This window comes from Medicago sativa, chromosome 1 (assembly GCF_051527215.1).
Source record: "Medicago sativa cultivar Bolivia chromosome 1, Bolivia_mono, whole genome shotgun sequence".
Taxonomy (NCBI): domain Eukaryota; kingdom Viridiplantae; phylum Streptophyta; class Magnoliopsida; order Fabales; family Fabaceae; genus Medicago; species Medicago sativa.
This window is the reverse complement of record NC_140749.1, coordinates 23,060,585-23,083,312: the sequence shown is the minus strand read 5'-3', so window position 1 is coordinate 23,083,312 and position 22,728 is coordinate 23,060,585. Positions and strand designations below refer to the sequence as shown.

General features: G+C 34.9%; 1 protein-coding gene and 1 long non-coding RNA gene across 2 annotated transcripts; both read left to right on the top strand.

Moving 5' to 3' along the window:
- The first annotated feature begins 6,717 nt into the window (after positions 1 to 6,717).
- Positions 6,718 to 7,932, top strand: LOC146953698 (uncharacterized). Its single transcript, XR_015029969.1, has 3 exons — positions 6,718 to 7,002; positions 7,442 to 7,542; positions 7,649 to 7,932. It is a non-coding gene; the product is annotated as an uncharacterized LOC146953698 (long non-coding RNA).
- Positions 7,933 to 9,164: 1,232 nt separating this feature from the next.
- LOC146953697 (uncharacterized) lies at positions 9,165 to 10,817 on the top strand. The gene has a single exon (XM_085742315.1). The coding sequence runs from the start codon at positions 9,165 to 9,167 to the stop codon at positions 10,815 to 10,817; it is 1,653 nt and encodes a 550-aa protein (XP_085598441.1).
- The last annotated feature ends 11,911 nt before the right edge of the window (positions 10,818 to 22,728 follow it).

The window sequence follows — 22,728 nt, the reverse complement described above, 5'->3', positions numbered from 1 at the left end:
GAAGAATTTTTCAAAACACAATTCAACCCCCCTTCTTGTGTTTTTCTCACCTTCAGTTCTTAGTCAACACTACTCAATATGCAAAAGGAATACATTTAGGATGTGTTTGATGAACTCAAAAACTTATAAGTTTTTCGTTTTAAAAAAGTCGTATTTGGAAAATGTCATCTTATCACAAGTTTATAATGTATTTGTTGAAAGTGACTCAAAATTGTTGGTTGCAGGAGAGACAAAAATCGGTGGCCGAATTATGGAAATTGGGGCCCGATTTTTGCTCAATTTTAAGACTTTTGTCTCAGCAAAAATCGGTGCCCGAATGGTGCAAACCGGCGCTCGATTTCTCACTTCAGCATAAAAATAAAATGAATTTTTTATGGCTTGGATTTGTTCCAGATTTTGAGGGATGCTTTTACTATAAATATAAACCTTGTATCAGATGTAAACCTTGAGAGAGAGAGAGAGAGAGAGGCTTAATTACATGAAAAATTACATAGTATGACCGCTATTTGATCATTTTTTTGACAAATTACATGAAAAATACTATTAAGTACCAAAAACATATATTTTGGTACTCAATTTGAGATATTTCTTTACTAGACCTAATATGTAAATTACTTGTTGCCAAAGTTTCTCACATATTAGTAGTTGTGAATTTTCTCGAATTTTTGAAATTTTCATTAGTATTTCTCAAAAAATTAAAATTTTTGAATTAATAAATTTTCATTTTATTAGATTATTTTATTTTTTTGATCATATTTTTATTAATTTTTCCAGAATTTTTTTATTTTTATTAATTTTTCCAGAATTTTTAAATTTTTTCAGATTTTTTTATTTTTATTAATTTTTCCAGAATTTTTTCAATTTTTTTCATTTTTATTAATTTTTCAATTTTCCAGAATTTTTTAATATTTTTATCAATTTTACAGAATTTTTTAATATTTTTTTCAAATTTTTTATTGATTTTTCATTTTTCCAGAATTTTTTAATTTTTTATTAATTTTTTCAATTTTTCAGAATTTTTTAATATTTTTTTAATTTTTTTAAAAAAAATGCCACGTGTACCCCAATAAAAAAATAAAAATAATTATACAGTCAGCGCGCCACGTCAGCAGAATTTGCTGACGTCACGTGCCACATAGGCCTTCATGGGCAACATCAGCGTTTTTGGGGGAAAAAATGGGGGTAGGACCAAAAGTGCAAAAAAATGATAATTGAAGGACCAGTTTTGTCAGCTTTTAAAAGGGCAGGACCAATTTCGCGAGTTTGGCAAAACACGAGGACCAAAAGTGTAATTAAGCCTTAATAATATGAAGTTTGACGTTAAAGGTAAATAAAATTTGACTAGAAAATCATTTTAAAAAAGATGTAAATTCCAGATTAATCTTAAGTTTTGTTTGTGAATGAAGTTTTGAAAGGTTTTGCAGGATTAAATTTGTATTTTGATATTTTAAAAAGAGTGAAAGAACAACATCATAAATGATAATATAATACTTCAACAACACTTAATTTATTTTTAAAAATATTTTATAATGTTCTCATTTTATTTTTAAAAGTTTTCTCTTTCAAAACCTAACTCACAAACAATTTGCTCAAGTTCGTTAACCACCTTATTGTTTATTTTACAAACAAAACTTCGGTTTTTTTTTAAAGAAACAAACAAAACTTTGGTTGTTTTATGCTTTTGTTTTGTTTTTTTTTTTGAAAAGTTCTTCCGACCGTCCCTCAATTTTTTTTTTCCTTCCGACAATACATCAACAACATATCCTGAAGTGAAAAAACATTTTTTATGAACAAGTGGAAAAATGTTTCCTTAAAAAATAAGTGAAAAAATGTTTAATTTTGATATTTCATTTTCTTGTAAAGAAATATTTTGAGACAAAATATTTGACAATAAAATATTTCAACAACAATTTAGATGATTGACGTAGTTTACATCTATAGTTAATTATGTTTAGTGAATACGGTATATATTGTGTCGTAACTCATCGATTACAAATTAAACATAATTAAAGTTATTTTAACCCTTGACCAAAAAAAAAGAAGTTATTTTGAACGTCATTAATTGCAACTTTCAAGCTATCATACTAAGGTCCTCGTGTGCTTAGTTCAGTTGTTATGAACAATGCATAATATATGCAAGATCCGGTTCAAATCCAGACCACCACCAAAAAAATCATTCCTTTTTTGTCAAAAAAAAAAAGCTATCATATTAAGGGTGGGAATAAGCTAGATCGAATTAGACTTTGCTTAAGTAAGACATGCATAGTTGAAAAAACTAAAACCTAAACTTGACATATTAGTCTCTCAAAGACTTTACTTTAAGTTTGGTCTGACCTTTTTAAAAGTCTGACCTGACGTATTATCCTGTCTAAAAGCCTAATTTGTACTAATAATTTTAAATATAACATTTGATCTATTTATAAAAAGGGTAGTAAACATTTTTTTTAAGGAAGTAAACATATATTTTTAAAAGTCTAATAAGTCAATAAAATTTTGTAAAGCATGTAATTTCAATAAAATTTTGTAGAGCCGGCACATCTATTTTGTAGAGGCTAATACGAGTGTATTATACAATGTAGTATATATAATTATGTAACAACCCATTTTTCGCTAGAATTATTGCATTTAATTATTATGTGTGTTTATATATGCTTGTGTGTGATTATTTGTCTTGGTGTGTATTTAATTCGGGATTAGTGAATTTTTGTCCTAGAAGGGTATTTTAGTCATATTTAGACTAAGGAGTACTTTGGTCATTTGACGAGTAAGGGTAAATTAGTCATTTTATTAAGAAGGTTATTTTTGTTGTTTTAGTAATAATTGTTATTTTTACTAAGTTACTAGTGAGTTGGGGTAATTATTTCGATATGATAATTATTCGGTATTTTAGCGGTTTAAGTGAGTAGTAATTTTTGAGAATTAGTTGGTAAAAACCTAGCCCAACTCGAGAGTGGTATAAACATAACTCTTATGAAAAAATTAGGTTAAAACATTCATTATTTCATTTCACAAACTTGAGAGGTAGAGAGAGAAAGTAGATCATAAACTTGGTGAAGAGGAAAGAAGAGGAAGCTAAGGTTTTGGGAGCTAGAGGAGAGATTGAAGATGAAGCTAGTGGATTCAAGATTTAGAGGTAAGGGGGATATACCCTTTCCATTAAATAAGCTAGAATTGTCATTTTTCACTTTTGGGTCATAATCACTTTTGTATGAATTATGATTTTGTTGATTTTAAATGTTGATTTTCGTGCTCATGTTTATGTGGTTAATTTGGGTATGTGAAATTTGTCATAAATTGGTTGTTTGTGCTTAAACTTCATGGTTGTTATGTGTTAAAATGATTATGTTGAAGTTTTGACTTAAAATGGTGAAAATGAAGTTGTTGTTTATTGTTGATGAATTCATGATTACATATGCTATGAATATTGTTGGATGTTGTTGGTGATGATAATTCATGATTTGGGTGATGATAAGTTTAAGTTGTTGTTGTTGCGTTGGTTTTAAATAAGTCAAAATGTTGTTGTTAGAACTTTGGTGTTTTTGTGAAAACTAATTGAATTGTTATGTAAGCTATTTTAAGGGTTGTGAAAAAGAGCTTATTTGATGTGTTTGAATCTTGTAACATGACTTTAATGGTTTTGGGATAAAGGGGGATCTAAATAAGCACTTTTGGGGTGTTTTTGACAAAAATCCGAGTCCAAAACACACCAAACGAGCTTTGTCGCGGTGCTGGCGCCTGTACTTGAGGGCGAGGCGCCCAGTTACAAAGAGCCAGTGCCTGGCCCTGACCCCTAGACAGTGCAAGTTTCTACTTGCATTTCGTTTCGAGTGCTTGGGGGCGACGCGTAGGGTTCCTAGGCGATCTTTAGGTGATGTTCTTTTGCTATTTTGATTAAAATTATTGCTAGAACATAGTATGCTTACACTTATATTGGTTTTGTTAATATGGGAAGAAACTTGAATTTGAGACGAACTTGATTTTGAAATAACTGACCATGATTTTTTCTTAAGAGCGATGATTATGTTTTGAGTTATCTACTGTAATAATGAACTTAAATGATGTATGTAGGCTTTATAAATGACCATAAGAGTATGAAACTTGGTTTTTGGTAAAAAGGTGAAATAGACGAAAACTTGGGATTTTCATAGGCGAATTTTAGTGAAATCTTGAATTGAGACTTGTTAGTTTTCCAATGACTTGCATTCATGATAATATGATAGTTTATGATTGAATTGAGGATTTATACGCTTGAGATATGATGAATTGTATGAAAATGTCAAAATCGGTGTTTTGTGAAAAATATACGAACTTTATCGAAATTGAGTTTTACGACTTTCAAAACTTGTGAATGGTTTGTAATCATGTTTATATGGTGGAATGATGATGAATCAATGTCGAATATTAAGCAGTCTGAATAGAGCTCTTATTTTTTTCAATGACACCAACAACAATCTTTATTATAGATTTTTTTTCGTTTAAGAGTATAATTGAGATAATGAAAAGGTAAGTATAGATATACTCATTTATTTTGTTACAATTTTTATGTGATAAAGGAAAAAAACTAAATATTTATGTTTGTTGCACTTTTATTTTAATATTTAAATTTATTCTTATCTATTTGTTAGATGTGTTATTTGTATTGAAAATTAAGAGCATTTTTTTGGTAGTGGTCGGTGTTTGAATCCCGGACCTTGCATATTTTATGCATTGTCCTAAACAACTGGGCTAAGCTCACGAGGACGGGGGGTTGTTTTCTTTATATATAGTATAGATATACCATTTATAACATATATTAAGTTTTTTTTTTTTTTTGTGAAATCCATCAATTTTGATTTCGATTTTACGAATTCTTATATCAATTCTACGGAAGTAATTGAGTAAAATCCTTCGATTTAGTTGCAATTTTACGATTGTCGATTTTGCTTTTCTCTTTCGTCCTGAAGCAAAATCTCGATTTTGACAACTTGTATGTAACCATGAATTATTAGGATCAGTAACCTTCCCAATTTATCAGTAACATCTGGATTATTGGGAAAAGAATAGGATTCTAATCTATCATTTTATTGTAACCAAAAAAAAAAAAAAACTATCATTTTATTTTATTTTGGTTACACTAATCCATCATTTTCTTCCGTCAGATGATTAATTATGCATACAAACGAAGCTTCATGGTCATTCTAATCTGTCATTTTCTTTTGTAAAATAATTATTTAGGTATTGATTAATTACCTCTTGCTAACTTCATGGTCATTACCTCTTCCAACTGTCTTAGAAAAACAATGGGTTCAAATTATGGTACATAGAATTTGATTGCTGCTCTGTAATGCATTTTCCATATGTTGCAGTCTGAATAGATCTCTGTTGGGGCTTGCTTTTAACCTTTATTTTCCTTCATAGTCGTAACATAAATTATTGTTTGTTTATAAAAAAAAAAATTGGTTGTCGAGGTTTGAATCATGGACCTTACATATATTATGCATTGTTCCTACCAAGGGCTTGTTTTTAACCTTAATTTTCCTTCATAGTCGTAACATAAATTATTATTTGTTTATAACTTTTTTTTTTGGTTGTCGAGGTTTGAATCTTGGACCTTGCATTTATTATGCATTGTTCCTACCAACTGAACTAAACTTACGATGACATATTTGTTTATAATTTATGCTTAGGGTGATTCCAATAATTTGATCGCATAGTTTTAACTCTTTTCATTCAAAATTTTCTTAAAAGAGAAATTAATTTGGCTTTTGCTTTTCCTGGATCTCTTGTTGATCACTTCTTATAGTTACTCACTTGGCGGGAATGCCGTGATCTGTTCATCATTATTTAAAGGTTATTTGGCTTGCATGTGCTTGGGCAATATGGAAGGAAAGAAACATCCGTATCTTTAACAATGTGGTGTCTGACTCTTTCATTATACTTGAAAAAATTAAGCTAAATTCTTTTTTATGGATGTCTTAGAATCGTGTCCCTTTAGGGTATTGTTATCATGACTGGTGGCGACACCCTCTCCTTTGTATTGATGTCATGTAATTTTTGTTTTTTTTCCCTTGGTGGTTGGTGTCCTTTACATAGGGGCCATGTCTCTGTAACTGATTGTGAGTGAGTCATCACTTTTAGCACACTTTGTGCGGGGTGATTCACTTTTGGTTGATGCAATATATTCCATTTTGATTTGTTCAAAAAAAAAAAGAAATTAATTTGGCTAATGAGTGTGCCACATCATTTTATTTGCCTTGTGAGATGGGGTTAAGGTTGTTTTTGATGGAATCTTTAAATGGCAAGGTGGATATAAAATTTATTTTTTTACATGGGGTTTTTCAAAACTCGCCCAAAATTGAAGTAGCATTCAATACAAAATTACTATTATTTATTTTTGAGGCAGCACAACATTACAATTGTTATTGTTTACTAGCGAAAAGACGGACATATGTTTTCCACTCTTTTTATTACGCTAACGTTTGAAAATTAAGAACGGTGTTTTTTTTATGAAATTTCGATTAAAATTAAAAATATGAATGTTTATTGCTTTCAAGTTGTAACAAACCAAACTAACCATGATTATTTATTTCAATGACAACAATATAACAAAAAAAATATAATCTGAATTTTTTTGAATGACATTAACAACAATTTTTATTATATAAAATATTGTTTAAGGATATAATTGGGATAATGAAAAAGTATAAACAAACTCATCTAGTTTATTACATTTTTTAAACGGAAATACTTGATATCCGAACAAGAGTTTCACGAATGTGTGTGATTTACTTCCATTTGCAATTCATTTTCTTCTAGTTTTCCATTTGAAAAGAAAAATATATGCTAAATATTGTATCCACTTTATTATATATATCTTATGTCTGCGGTGCTACATCATCACTGCTGCTGCATTAAAATGAAAGATGTGTCAATTAACCATGATACCCACAATGGTAGTGAAGATGACACTGGTGATAGCAGTGGTTCCTACTTCCTATCCTAGAATATACTTTGCACTTTGTGGTAAGTGAATGAGATATTTTGAATTTACTTTATTTTTAAGACACTAAATTATAAGGTTGGGTTTGTAAGTAGAGAGCTTTACTTTGCCTAAAAAAAGCAGTAAGCAAGTGCGCGCGTTCGTGGGAGATTCGCGAGATAATCTTCGCGTTATATAGCAATATTGCTCTACTATAAATTATCATGCTTTTGACAAAATTTATTTGTGCATACACACATATATTAATGTGTTGTATTTTATTGTGTCAGATTTAACATTTATTTGTGTCAATGACTTAGTCAATGAATTAGAGTTATTCTGATTTATTTTGATTTATTGTATTTGATTGTATAGTTAATAAGATTTAATTGTTTTTCTAAAATAAAGCGATGACCTCTCTTTTGAATAGAAACGTTTTTACCCAAGTTTCTGTCATTTCAATATATATATTCACACAAACAGGGTGAACATGTTCATTAGTATGTCAAGAAGATACAAAGAAATGGCTCAAAATCAAAAGTTTTTCATCGCAACCTTGATTGCTCTTCTTGTATTTGCAGGAGGTATGTGGACAATTAACATATTAGTCTGAATTTTTTTCTCCTGTACACTAATAATATTCCTTATATATATTATATATAAATTCACTAATGATGTTCTTTTAATTAGGAATACGCAACAGTGAGTGTAGAAATGTCGTACGTACCACCTGCATCGGTCCATGTCAACATGGGTCTCATGCTTGTAATGATGATTGCAAACACAACGGCTATGCGAGAGGGGAATGTGTTCTACCGAAGCAGCAGGATTGTTGTTGTATACTTGATTAATGATTAGCTTTAATATTTGAGCTATTCTTCTATATGAAATGTAACGTTGTTCAAAAATAATTAAGCTTCATTGCAACTAAATAAAAACATGATATATTAACAAGAATTTGAATTTATCCATCATATTTCCTTTTTCTTATTGTTTTGATGTAAATTTTGAAGTGTTTTTTCATCAATTCCAAATAATTATTTAAAGTTAAATATTAATATTGGTCGATTCTAATAATAAAGAAATTGGAATGTACTAGTGCTGTAAATAAAAAAGTAGGAATATAGTGAAACATTAGACATTTCTTCTAATAAACAGATATAATCTATATCTCCTATCTCCTATCTCCTATATCTCCTATCTATATCTATATACATCTATATACATACATACATACATACATTTGAGCATGTTCCAAGTAGTAATTAATCCACTTGGCAGTCTATTATTTTCTACCAAAGCCAATGACTTTTTTTTGGTGGTTAGCACCTTTCATTGCATCAGGGACTATTCTATTAGAGTGGGATTGGTCGTTGATTTTTGTCACAATTATTCAAATGTCAACTTCCATGTGAATTTATTGCACAGATCGAATAATTTTTTGAATGTCATCTGCAAATTGTATGACACATTATTCTTATTCTTTTGATAAAATAAATGACACGTCATTAACAATGGTTTATAGATATTTTTTTTTTCTTTCTATTCTTCACATTATCTTCACTGATAATGAATCAATTACTACATTCTTAAATTTTAATTTTATATATAATTGTGATGTGAAACCATGGCCATTTTTCAAATATACCATGGTATGAAGTTCTTATAACATATTTGCGATCATGTTGTAAAAAACATTTAGAATACACTTGAATCGATAACTAAAATATACCAAAAACATTTTCATGTCACTATTATTGTCGCAAAAGAGTACCACTCACTCTTATTGTCGATAATATAAATAAGAGAGTCATAGTTAGGAGCCATTTAAAAATTTAGAAAAGAAAGAATTTTGATAAGAATGATTGAGTGGCACAAAATGATTTTGTGAATGGCAAAGCATCATTGAGCATGAATAATATTTAAACCACAAGTGCCAATCATATTTTCGTTGACCCTGCAAATTCGAAAGTAACTGTTTGTAAAATGCATTGAATGATATTTTAGTGTGGCATTTACACGGTTTCAATAGGAAGATCATATTATTATTAACTTTGTCAACGGTTTCAAACAATAGGAAATAGTCTTTCCATTCTAATTTTCCTAATAGAAAGATCATATATAGAAAGATCGGTTTTTTTTTTTTTGTTCTTAAAATGTCATTCCATATAGTAATTCTTTTTCTAACACTCATTCTTAAACATAAATGGGCTCTGAGTTTGTCTTCTCCGCTCAAAGTGACCCCAACCTACTACACTCAAAGAAACCCCCCGATCCATCTAAGCCTCCAATCCCCAAGATTTCATTCCGTGACAAACTCTTGGGATCCTCTCAAGAGATTCCTATCCGTGAGAAACAAGACATGATTGAGAAAAAGCTTGTCCGCATCGAACATGAAAATGGAAACCGTCTGCTTCCTAAAGTCTACGTGGAACCTTCAATCTTTCAAGAGCTGTGTACACCATGGAGAGATGCGCTGGTTGTAAAACTCTTAGGGAAAAATCTCGGCTACAACACCATGAAGGAACGACTACACAAAGTTTGGAAACTTCAAGGTAGCTTCAAAATCATGGACAACGACAACGGCTTCTTCATGGTTAAATTCGACCAAGCTGCTGACAAGGAAAAAGTCATCACTGGTGGGCCATGGATGATATTCGATCACTGCCTAGCTGTAACGCATTGGTCCCCTGAATTCGCATCACCAGACGCCAAAGTGAAAAGCACGGTGGTGTGGGTTCGTTTTCCTGGATTGAATCTTGTGTATTATGACGAAAGCTTTCTTCTGGCCATGGCTTCAGCAATTGGTCGTCCAGTAAAAGTGGACACAAACACTCTGAAAGTGGAAAGAGGAAAATTTGCGAGAGTTTGTGTAGAAGTCGATCTTACAGTACCGGTGGTCGGAAAAATTTGGGTGAACGGTCATTGGTACAAGGTCCAGTATGAAGGGTTGCATTTGATTTGCACAAACTGTGGATGCTACGGTCACTTGGGAAGAAACTGCCCTCGTACAACAGCCAATTCTGAACAACCGAACTTGAACCACCACAATAGCGCAGCCAGCAACCAGGAAAGCGTCCACCAACAACACTCAACCACCATGCCCACACAATCAATTCCGGCTGCCAGTAACGGTAACGTCTTAATTCCCAATCAAAATGATTTATCAACAGTTAATGGAAATTTAATTAGCATTGATGAAGGAATTAAAGAATTACATGGTGACTGGCTTCTTGTCACTAGAAGAAAGAAAACAACTTCTAACCCCCCAATTAATGCCAACAAAACCGTACTACAAAGAGCAAATAAATATTCTGCCTTATCCAACTTGACCCAACAAAATAAGCCTAACCCATCCACTTATAAACTCCCACCTAAGCCCACTCCTAATGATGTCTCACGTGGCCCGTCTGTTCCCAAAAGGCACCGCCAGGAAGATTTCCCACATGTCCCAATTATTAAGCAATCATCAACCACTCACAAAGTCAAGACCCCCCTTGAAGTCATAGCAGACCAGCAGGACCCCACCAAAATCATTGGCACATTGAACAATTCCCAGTACACTGACTCCCAAGTGAAACATTCCTATGCTAACACAAAAAGCCATGCGACCCCACACACTCATGAAACACAAATCAACCACAACCTCATACATGAAAACAATTACGAAAATGCCATTAATCATTCCAACTCTACCAAAGGCCAACCGAAAGCTTCTGCCACTGATACCAACATCAACCAAACTGATGAGGAAACAATGGTAGCCCAAAATAAGAATGATGATACTCAGGGGGACATCACTTCAAGTATTGGAATTCATGAATCACTTTCTGAGACTGATGAAGATATGGTTACTTAATCTGCCCTTCCAGAGACACTCAAATTTTTTTAGTTTTGTTATGGAAGCTTTCAAAGATACTTCAATCCTCTCTTGGAATATCAGAGGGGCTCAAAATAGCAATGCTAAAAGACATTTGAAGGACTTGATTAGAAGGTTCAACCCAACTTTTCTATCCATACTTGAGACCCACACTCCTTTTGCTAGTCTTTCTACTTTCTGGAATAACAATGGTTATACTCCTGTTCATATCATAGAAGCCTCCGGACATTCAGGGGGCTTATGGCTCCTGCAACAATCAGCCTTTAACATTATCCCTTCTGTCCTACACTTAAACCAGTACTCAATAACCTTCTCCCTCCTTAATCGAGATGCTCTGACCACCTGCACTTGTGTCTATGCTAGCCCGAACTTCACCATGCGCCCCAATTTTTGGACTTACCTCACAACCATCAGCCACACTATCAACGGCCCTTGGATGTTAATTGGTGATTTCAATGAAACTCTCCTCCCAAGTGATCAAAGAGGGGGAATCTTTAACCACAATCGAGCTACCCTCTTCTCAAATTTCATGGAAAATTGCAATCTTCTTGACCTTACAACCACAGGCGGTCGATTTACTTGGCACCGTAACCAAAATGGTATCAGAATTCTTTCAAAAAAACTGGACAGAGGAATAGCAAATGTGGACTGGCGCATCTGCTTCCCAGAAGCATTCGTGGAAGTTCTCTGTAGATCACACTCTGATCATAATCCTCTCCTTCTCCGTTTTGGTGGTCTCCCTCTTGCTAGAGGTCCTAGGCCTTTCCGCTTTGAAGCTGCCTGGATTGATCACAAAGATTATGCAGATTTGGTAAGTCAATCTTGGACCTCTTCCAACCATGACACCATCATTGCCTTGAAAAATGTCATGGAAAATTCTATTACTTTTAACCATGAAGTTTTCGGAAACATTTTCAAAAGAAAGAAACAGATAGAAAAAAGGCTTAAGGGGATCCAACACTACCTAGAGAGAGTTGATTCTGTTAGGCATACTATTCTTGAGAAAGAGCTACAAAATGAATATAACCATATTCTTTTTCAAGAAGAAATGCTTTGGTACCAAAAATCTAGAGAAAAATGGATCAAATTTGGTGACAAAAACAGTTCTTTCTTCCATGCCCAAACAATCATTAGGAGAAAGAAAAATAGAATCCATAGACTTCAGCTCCCTAATGGCATTTGGACAAATGATAGTTCTGTCCTCCAAGAAGAAGCCCAAGCATACTTCAAGAACCTTTTTACCAAAACTCAACCCCATCATAACCGAACCTTCACTCACGGCCACCAACCAATCATTGATGAACTCGGCAAGCTTTCCCTCACCAAACCTATTACAAAGAACGAAGTCTTCGCAGCTCTTAACACCATGAAGCCTTATAAAGCCCCCGACCCAGATGGTTTCCATTGTATCTTCTTCAAACAGTTCTGGCATATAGTTGGAGATGATATTTTCCAATTGGTACACTCAGCTTTCCATACAGGTCACTTTGATCCGGAGATTTCAAACACTCTCATTGCACTTATTCCTAAGGTGGATTCACCTAATACCTTCAAAGACTTCAGGCCTATCAGTTTGTGCAACACTATTTACAAAATCATCACTAAAGTTTTGGTTCAGCGTCTCAGACCTATCCTTAATAATATTATTGGCCCTTACCAAAGCAGTTTTCTGCCTGGTAGGGGAACTTCTGATAACACTATTGTTTTGCAGGAAACTATTCATTTCATGAGAAGATCCAAGAAGAAAAAAGGATTTGTGGCTTTCAAGCTGGATCTTGAAAAAGCTTTTGACAACGTCAATTGGGATTTTCTTAATTCATGTTTGCAAGATTTTGGTTTCCCTGACATAACCATAAAGCTAATCATGCATTGTGTTTCCTCATCTACTTTCTCTATACTTTGGAACGGGAACAAAATGCCTCCTTTCAAGCCATCTCATGGCCTCAGACAAGGTGATCCTCTATCCCCGTACCTCTTTATTCTTTGTATGGAGAAGCTCTCCCTTGCTATCAATGATGCTGTTCTTCAAGGAGAATGGGAACCAATTCAAATCACAGGCACAGGTCCCCAAATATCCCACCTTCTATTTGCAGATGATGTTCTCCTCTTCATCAAAGCCAGAAACTCTCAACTTCGATTTGTCACAGATTTATTTGATAGATTCAGCAAGGCATCTGGTTTGAAGATTAATCTTTCAAAGTCTAGAGCTTTTTATTCAACAGGTACCCCTCAGAGGAAAATCAATAGCCTCACAGCTATTACTGGCATCCGGAGCACTACTTCCCTTGATAAGTATCTTGGCTTCCCCATCCTAAAAGGGCGGCCTAAGCGGAGTGATTTTCATTTCATCATTGAAAAAATGCAAAATAGACTTGCTTCTTGGAAGAATAAGCTTCTTAATAAATCAGGAAGATTGACTCTTGCTAACTCTGTGTTATCCTCTATTCCTTCCTATGTTATGCAAATTAACTGGCTGCCCCAAAGCATCTGTGATAGCATAGATCAAACCACAAGAAACTTTATCTGGCGGGGCACTAATAATAAGGGAATCCACCTTGTAAATTGGAAGAAAATCTCTCTCCCAAAAAATCTTGGCGGTCTGAGTATTCGAGCAGCTAGAGAAACAAATATTAGTCTCCTGGGTAAGCTTGTTTGGGACATGGTTCAGTCTACTAATAAACTTTGGGTGTCTCTCCTCTCTAACAAATACACAGGAAGCCACAACACCCTTCACGCAAGTGCAAACAGCAATAGCTCTTCAATTTGGTCTTCTATCATCCGTGCAAAAAATATACTAAAGGAGGGGTACACTTGGCGTATTGGCTCGGGATCCTCATCTTTTTGGTTCAGCAATTGGAACTCTCTCGGGCCTATTGGTAATTATGTCCCTGTCATTGATATTCATGATCTCCATTTATCTGTCAAAGATGTTCTCTCTGCTCCTGGCAACCGCGCGCAGATGCTTTACACAAACCTTCCATCGGCAGTCGAGAATCACATAAACAATATCCTCATTCATTTTAATGACAGCATCGACGATGCTTTTATCTGGTCTCTAAACAAAAATGGCATCTACTCTACAAAAAGCGGCTACAATTGGCTTGTTACCTGCAAGGTTCCGACAACTGATCCAAATCCTAACATCTCCTGGTCTTGGATTTGGAGATTAAAGGCCCCGGAAAAGTTTAAATTCTTCATTTGGCTTGCCTGTCATAATGCGTTGCCCACTATTTCTCTTCTTCACCACAGAAATATGGCCCACTATTTATCCTTCATTGTCTCAGAGACTGTTGGTTTTCTAGGATTGTTTGGCAGAAAATCGGTTTCTCAGGTATTGAATTCGACACTACTGCATCAGTTTTTGATTGGATTAATTTCGGCATTTCTGGCTCTTGTACCAATCTGTTCCTAGCTGGTCTTTGGTGGGTTTGGAGGCATCGCAACCTAATGTCCCTTAACAACGAGACCATGTCTCTTTTTCGGCTGTGCAACAACATCCTGACAGCAGCAGACGCAATCAGTTCAACGTTTAGGAGTGATGGCAACTCCAACCGTCCAGACAGATTTGTGAAATGGAACAGCGAAAATCACCATGATTACATTCTTAACGTTGATGGCAGCTGCTTAGGATCCCCTCCCCGCACTGGTTATGGTGGCGTTCTTCGCAATAGTGCAGGCCTTTACATCACAGGCTTCTCTGGCTTTATCCCAAATTCGACGGACATCCTGCTTGCTGAACTAACAGCTATTTACCAAGGTCTGAAGTTGGTTATTGAACTGAACATAGACATGATCGAGTTGATGTGCTACTCGGACTCCCTCCTAGCCATTAATCTTATCAAGAACGATACACCGAGATACCACATTTACGCTGTTCTTCTTTAGAATATCAAGGATTTACTAGCTAACCGGAACATCTCTCTTCATCACACTCTAAGAGAGGGGAATCAATGTGCGGACTTTTTTGCTAAATTCGGAGCTGTTTCAGATGTTGACCTGGTTGTCCACCAATCGCCCCCGGCTGATCTCCTCCCCCTGATCAGAGCTGATGCGCTAGGCACTGTCTTCATGAGGACCTAGCTGTTTGAGTCTTTCTTTTTCTGTTTTTCTGGTTCTGTTTGCATTTTTGTAACCAAAAAAAAAAAATGTCAATTGTCATTCCATTTTAATGCCAATTTATTAGCCAGAGTCAATAGTTCATTTTATTCCTACAACCAAATCATTCATGTGATGTTTTACTCCAAATTAGGACACGTGGCAGGCAAAAGCATAAAGGATTATGGTTTGCCAAGTGGATTAGTCATTTTAACCATTCTATTTTGTATGTATAGAGGATTATGTTTAGTGAATATGGTATATATTGTGTCGTAACTCATCGATTACAAATTAAACATAATTAAAGTTATTTTGACCCTTGACCAAAAAAAGAAGTTATTTTGAACGTCATTAATTGCAACTTTCAAGCTATCATACTAAGGTCCTCGTGAGCTTAGTTCAGTTGTTATGAACAATGCATAATATATGCAAGGTCCGGGGTTCGAATCCTGACCACCACAAAAAAAAATCATTCCTTTTTTGTCAAAAAAAAAAAGCTATCATATTAATGGTCAGAATAAGCTAGATCGAGTTAGACTTTGCTTAAGTAAGACATGCATAGTTGAAAAAACTAAAACCTAAACTTGACCTATTAGTCTCTCAAAGTCTTTACTTTAAGTTTGGTCTGACCTTTTTAAAAGCCCGACCTGACATATTATCCTGTCTAAAAGCATAATTTGTACTAATAATTTTAAATATAACATTTGATCTATTTATAAAAAGGGTAGTAAACATTTTTTTTAAGGAAGTCAATAAAATTTTGTAAAGCATGTAATTTCAATAAAATTTTGTAGAGCTGGCACATCTATTTTGTAGAGGCTAATACGAGTGTATTATACAATGTAGTATATATAATTATGTAACAACCCATTTTTCGCTAGAATTATTGCATTTAATTATTATGTGTGTTTATATGTGCTTGTGTGTGATTATTTGTCTTTGTGTGTATTTAATTCGGGATTAGTGAATTTTTGTCCTAGAAGGTATTTTAGTCATTTTTAGACTAAGGAGTACTTTGGTCATTTGGCGAGTAAGGGTAAATTAGTCATTTTATTAAGAAGGTTATTTTTGGTGTTTTAGTAATAATAGTTATTTTACTAAGTTACTAGTGAGTTGGGGTAATTATTTCGATATGGTAATTATTCGGTATTTTAGCGGTTTAATTGAGTAGTAACTTTTGAGAATTAGTTGGTAAAAACCTAGCCCAACTGGAGAGTGGTATAAACTTAACTCTTATGAAAAAATTAGGTTAAAACATTCATTATTTCATTTCACAAACTTGAGAGGTAGAGAGAGAAAGTAGATCATAAACTTGGTGAAGAGGAAAGAAGAGGAAGCTAAGGTTTTGGGAGCTAGAGGAGAGATTGAAGATGAAGCGAGTGGATTCAAGATTTAGAGGTAAGGGGGATAGACCCTTTCCATTAAATAAGCTAGAATTTTCATTTTTCACTTTTGGGTCCTAATCACTTTTGTATGAATTATGATTTTGTTGATTTTAAATGTTTATTTTCGTGCTCATGTTTATGTGGTTAATTTGGGTATGTGAAATTTGTCATAAATTGGTTGTTTGTGCTTAAACTTCATGGTTGTTATGTGTTAAAATGATTATGTTGAAGTTTTGGCTTAAAATGGTGAAAATGAAGTTGTTGTTTATTGTTGATGAATTCATGATTACATGCTATGAATATTCTTGGATGTTGTTGGTGATGATAATTCATGATTTGGATGATGATAAGTTTAAGTTGTTGTTGTTGCGTTGGTTTTAAATAAGTCAAAATTTTGTTGTTAGAACTTTGGTGTTTTCGTGAAAACTAATTGAATTGTTATGTAAGCTATTTTAAGGGTTGTGAAAAAGAGCTTATTTGATGTGTTTGAACCTTGGAACATGACTTTAATGGTTTTTGGATAAAGGGGGATCTAAATAAGCACTTTTGGGGTGTTTTTGACAAATATCCGAGTCCAAAACACACCAAACGGGCTTTTATCGCGGTGCTGGCCCCTGCACTTGAGGGCTAGGCGCCCAGTTACAAAGAGCCAGCGCCTGGCCCTGACCCCTCTGGTGCTAGGCGCCCTGGACAGTGCAAGTTTCTACTTGCATTTTGTTCCGAGTGCTTGGGGGCGACGCGTAGGGTTCCTAGGCGATCTTTAGGTGATGTTCTTTTGCTATTTTGATTAAAATTATTGCTAGAACATAGTATGCTTACACTTATATTGGTTTTGTTAATATGGGAAGAAACTTGAATTTGAGACGAACTTGATTTTGAAATAACTGGACCATGATATTTTCTTAAGAGCGATGATTATGTTTTGAGTTATCTACTGTAATAATGAACTTAAATGATGTATGTAGGCTTTATAAAGGACCATAAGAGTATGAAACTTGGTTTTTGGTAAAAAGGTGAAATAGACGAAAACTTGGGATTTTCATAGGCGAATTTTAGTGAAATCTTGAATTAAGACTTGTTAGTTTTCCAATGACTTGCATTCATGATAATATGATAGTTTATGATTGAGGATTTATACGCTTGAGATATGATGAATTGTATGAAAATGTCAAAATCGGTGTTTTGTGAAAAATATACGAATTTTATCGAAATTGAGTTTTATGACTTTCAAAACTTGTGAATGGTTTGTAATCATGTTTATATGGTGGAATGATGATGAATCTGAAGGTGAGAAAAACACAAGAAGGGTGGTTGAATTGTGTTTTGAAAAATTCTTCGTTTCTCTAAAAACTGAACACACTGATCAGAAGCTAAGTGAAACAGCTTCTGAAGTGATAATCAGAATCTGAACGCAGCGGAATAAAACAGAGAGAGAGAAGAAGAAAGACACAAAGAAATTATAATGGTTCCTTCCACAATCCGGAAGTAGTCCAGTCCCCCTTGCACTTCCAAGGAGATTTCACTATATTGTAATATCTGATTACAATTGCTCAAGCACACCTGCAAGATACTTCCTTTGCTCAAGCACACTTTGCAAGAGTCTTCCTATGCTCAAGAACACAATCAAGAGACTTCCCTGCTCAAGCACAACTGCAAGAGACTTCTAGCTAAACAAAATTACACAGAAAATTGTTTAAGGTTGAACACTTGATATACAATCAGAGGTGCTCACAATACAAATCAGATACAGACTCAATAACTTAAGAATTTCTAAGATGAAACTTTGAGACACAGAAATTCTAAGTGAATGCAGAACAATTTCAGCAGAGGTTTGACACTTGTAAAATTGTTGTGAGTCTTTCGTTCAGCATTACCAAAACTCTAAGTCTTCACTCCTTTATATAGAGGTGTGAAAGAGACGTTGTGAAATTGCCAGCGCATCAAAAGAGTCGTTGTTGAAGCTTGATCTTTCACCAATGATCTTTTGCCTGATTTGGTTGTTGTCCTATGAAGAACAAATTTGAAATCCAATCCTTATCCAAAGGAACATCTTTGTAGGCGAAGCCGTATTATGGAGCTGTTTTCTTGTCTTGTAGCGTGGACACAAAACAGAGTAGTGGAGAAGGTGGTTGTACAGTTCGTACAATAGTACAATGTCAACGCTTTCGTCCAAAATTGCAAGCACATGCCTTCAAACATCTTTGAAATGACCGTTGCAAAATTCCACTAATCTTTTGCTGTCCTTTGAAGAATTTTGATCCATGAAACAACTTTTGAATCCTTGAATTTCTCAAATTCAGTTGATCTTCAGCTTCTGGTGAAATGGCTTCTGATGAGGCAGCTTCTGATAATGTAGCTTCTGATGATGACGTGGTGCTTCTGGACCTCTAGTCTTCAGGAGCACTAACCTTCAAGAGCACTTATTTCGTCAGAAGCGCTTTAGTCTTCAGGAGCACTTTACTCACTTCAGGAGCGGCTTGACTTCAGGAGCGCTTTTCGTCTTCAGGAGCATATTGCCTTCAGGAGCGTCTAAGCTTCAATTCTGTTGATTTCTTTTGCTCTTTATTTGCTCATTCAGAACCAATTAATGATGTAAAAATATAGTTGTGGTCCTGTACACTTGAACAAATATTAGCTAGTCTAATTTACAATTTTTAATACCTTGTTATCATCAAAACTCTTTAAGGTTCATTGTTAAACACATTTTGTTCCAACAATCTCCCCTTTTTTGATGATGACAAACAATAGTATTTAAAATTGATCAATTGTTGTTAATCTAATTAACGAGTTGACTTTGGGGTTCTGAGGTTTGTAAGCTCAGAGTCTGAGGTTTGTAAGCTCTAACTCCCCCTGAGTCTGATAGTCTTTAAGGTGAGGTTTGTAAGCTCCCCCTAAGTTCTATTCAGGTTAATTAAATTCATTTTACGCATAATAATATCAGAGCTTAAAAAAAATTGAAAGAATTGTCTTATAGATAAGAAGAATGGTTCAATTAATTTTTATTTGAAATTTGATACTCCCCCTTTTTGATACACCCCTTTTTAGGTAAAACAAAAAGATAGAAGTTTTTCAAAATTTTCAAATATTATTAATGGGGCTCAGAGCCTTTAAATACTATCACATATACTCCTCCTTTTGTCATTAGCAAAAAGAATTAAACAAAAAGAAGAGATGAGAAAAACATAATATAAAGGTTTAGAGCATATAAACCATATAAATAAAGCATATTAACCATCTTCTAAAACAAACTAAATAGAGCATATCAAACAATATAATCAGAGCAAAACTAATACACACATGATATAAACAGTTAATTATATTCAGAAGCGAAAAGAGTTCAAAAGCAGATAATAGTTCAGAAGCGAAGACTAAATCAGAGGCAGAAACAAACTATATCAGAAGCCTAAAGAGAAAAAAAAATAAGCTAAAGGTGTGCAACTAAAGGTTTGACTTATTTTGGCTCTCTAAAATCTTCTTCAAAAGCTCTTGAGTTTCAGCATATTTCTGATTCATATTTGACATGTTCTTCTCCATTTCAGCTTCCAGTTTTAACAACTTCTGATCCTGCTCTTGTAGCTTCTGCTCCAGCTCTCTATTTCTTTCCTTCAGCACCTTGTTCTCCTGAACTAGAGCCAGGTCAGGTGCAACATTCTTCAAATTGATCTTGGAAAGGAAAGTTAAGTCCAGATCCTTGGGATGAATATAATTGGGAAGAAAATCTTCAGGATTTCTTCCTCTGATGCTCATAGGATGCTTCACCCAAGTTCCAAGGACTTCTATATCTTCCATGTCCTCATCAATCCCATTGATCCAGTTTTCCAACTTCTGCTTGGCCTCCTCTTGAGCTTGTAGACATGAATCATGCATAGTTGAAATTAGATTGATGACCCTTTCCTTGATCCTCATTCATTGCTTCTGATAACTGATTTTGTGACCCAAGTCACTTCTGCTTTTAATCAGCCTATGCACTTCAGAAGTAATGTCCTCCCACACATCTTGTAATACACGAGAGTCTAGGAAAATGGTGGGTGGTGAAGGTTGTTTGGAAGGTTTATGAGGGGCTATGGGGACAATGGTTTAGCTTGTTATTGGTTGGTCATTTATGGTTAAAGGTTGACTGGTTGATGGTTGGTCAGCAATGGGATCTATAACCATGTCAGAGGAATGATCATCTTGATCATCCTCAGAATCTAAATCCATATCAGAGGTTAAAGATATACCATCATAGCGGTTTATTTGGATAGTTTGGTCAGGAAGGGAAACTGTTAAAGATTTGGTTGGCTCAGGAATAGGTTTAGAAACTGTTTGTTCAGGAACAGTAGGTTCAGGAACATCAGGTTTAGGACTTGTTGATTTGGTTATTTGTGGTTCAGCTGGTGTATTTGTTGGTTGTTGTTGTTGTGATGAGGTTTGAGGTTCAGGTTGTTGTTGTTGTGATGAGGTTTGAGGTTCAGATTGTTGTTGTTGGGGGCTTTCTGAAATGACCTTTTCAGAAGCAGTTGCTTCAGGAGCCATTTCAGAGGCTGTTTGTGAGTTTGACTCAACATTTTCAGGTACAATCATGTTGAGTGGTTGAATGTTAAGAGGTTGAGGGTGAGGGCGAAGGATACTGTCAATGACTTGGTCTCTTCGTACAGCTATTTCAGCTAACTTTTCGTTAATAAGATGACCAACTGGCTCATAGGTGCTTGTCTGAGAAGACTTTGTGTGAGTTTTTGTTGATGTTGACTGGCGTTTTATTAGATTTGGGTAGCGGTGACCTAGGGGTTTATCATCATCAGAATCAGAAGATGATGATGTGGTTTCTAAAGAGGTTAAAGGAGAGTCACTGGATATCTCATGTATTACAGGTTCTGAATGTGTGGAGACATTACCTGTCGTAGAAGCTTCTGAACAATCAGCAGTCCTCTTCTGATCATCTTCAGCAGTACAGTTATTGTAAGCAGTTGTGAAGCTTCTGTCATTACCATTTCTTGAAGTTCAGAAGCAATCTTCACAGCTTTTCCAATAGCTTCAGATGCAGCAGTAACAGCTTCTGCTTTCTTAGTAACATGAGGAAAATCCTTGGTCCTCCTTACTGCTGGCTTCCTCTTCTTCTTTGGTATTGCAGGTTGATCAAGAGCAACACCAACATCCAGGATCAAACTTGAATCCATGTCTTCAATAGCTTCTTCAATTGATGGTACTGAGGAACCACCAATCTTGAGCTTGTCAGAAGCAACTTTTGCTTTCTTAACAGACTTTTCCACCTCCAGATACTCTTCTGCAGTCATCTTCCTTTTTGATCTTTTGCCTCTTGCTCGTGGCAGTACACCACCATACATCTCTTCAGGTACATCCTCCATCCTGATGACTTTGTTGGTAGCCTCATAGTGATCCTTGATATAGTACATCTGTACATCAAGAGGATCCTTCTTGCAGATAGGTGGAAAGTTTCTCATAAGATCAGACCTGACATTGGATTCACTCAAGTTAGTTTGAAGCTTGGTGACCTCACTGATTAGCTTCATATTCTTGAGTGTCTGAGCATTTATGAACTTCCCAGTCTTAGTGTCGAGCAGTTCATCTGTGTAGGCTTCAACACTGCTTAGTCTGTCCAAAACACCTCCTTGATAGAATATCTCTGATAAAAGCCTTCCATAAGGTACCCATGGTTTATCCTGCAACTGACTCTTTTTCAGACACTCTATCAAATATTTGAACATATATTTTGGCACATTCACCTTTTCCTTTTTGATGAAGTGCTGGAGAAAGACTTTCTGTGCTAAATTGGGTTTATCAATTCCACCACAAGGCAGTAAATTCTCATTCTGAATCTTCAGAAGCAACTTAGTTTCCATGCCCAAATCAGCATACTTTCCTTCCTTCGTGGAATTGTATATAATCATGTTTGCTTTTTCTTCCCAGAAGTGTTCATCAGCAGCGCTTGAAAGATCAATTCCAGAATATTTTGCAGAGGCTTCTACACCAAGTACAACTTCTATCTGCCATTCTGCAATCCTTACTGGAATACCACAGATACTTGACCTGATTTCAACGCCAGTAAATGACTCAAGTCCCATCTCTTCTCTAGTCTTCCCTTCCAGTTTTGGATAAAGCAAAACCATTTGACTTTCTTCAGCTATAGACGCAGCTTTGTCATATACCTTAGCTCTCACCCAAAAGTGCCTAACCATGGCTTCGTATGTTGGTCCATTCAACATTTTGAAGTATGGTGTAAGGCCTTGCTCTTCGCAGTAACTTCTTATCCAACACTTATGAAAAGCTAGTGATTCAAAATCCACCGGATTTTCTATCTGAACCTGCAGTTCCCATTCTTCTAGTTTCATGCTTCTTCCTCTGTAGTCATAAGTAGATTATGGAGCACTTGAACTTGAGGTTGCCATTGATGAAGATTGAAGAAGATTTGA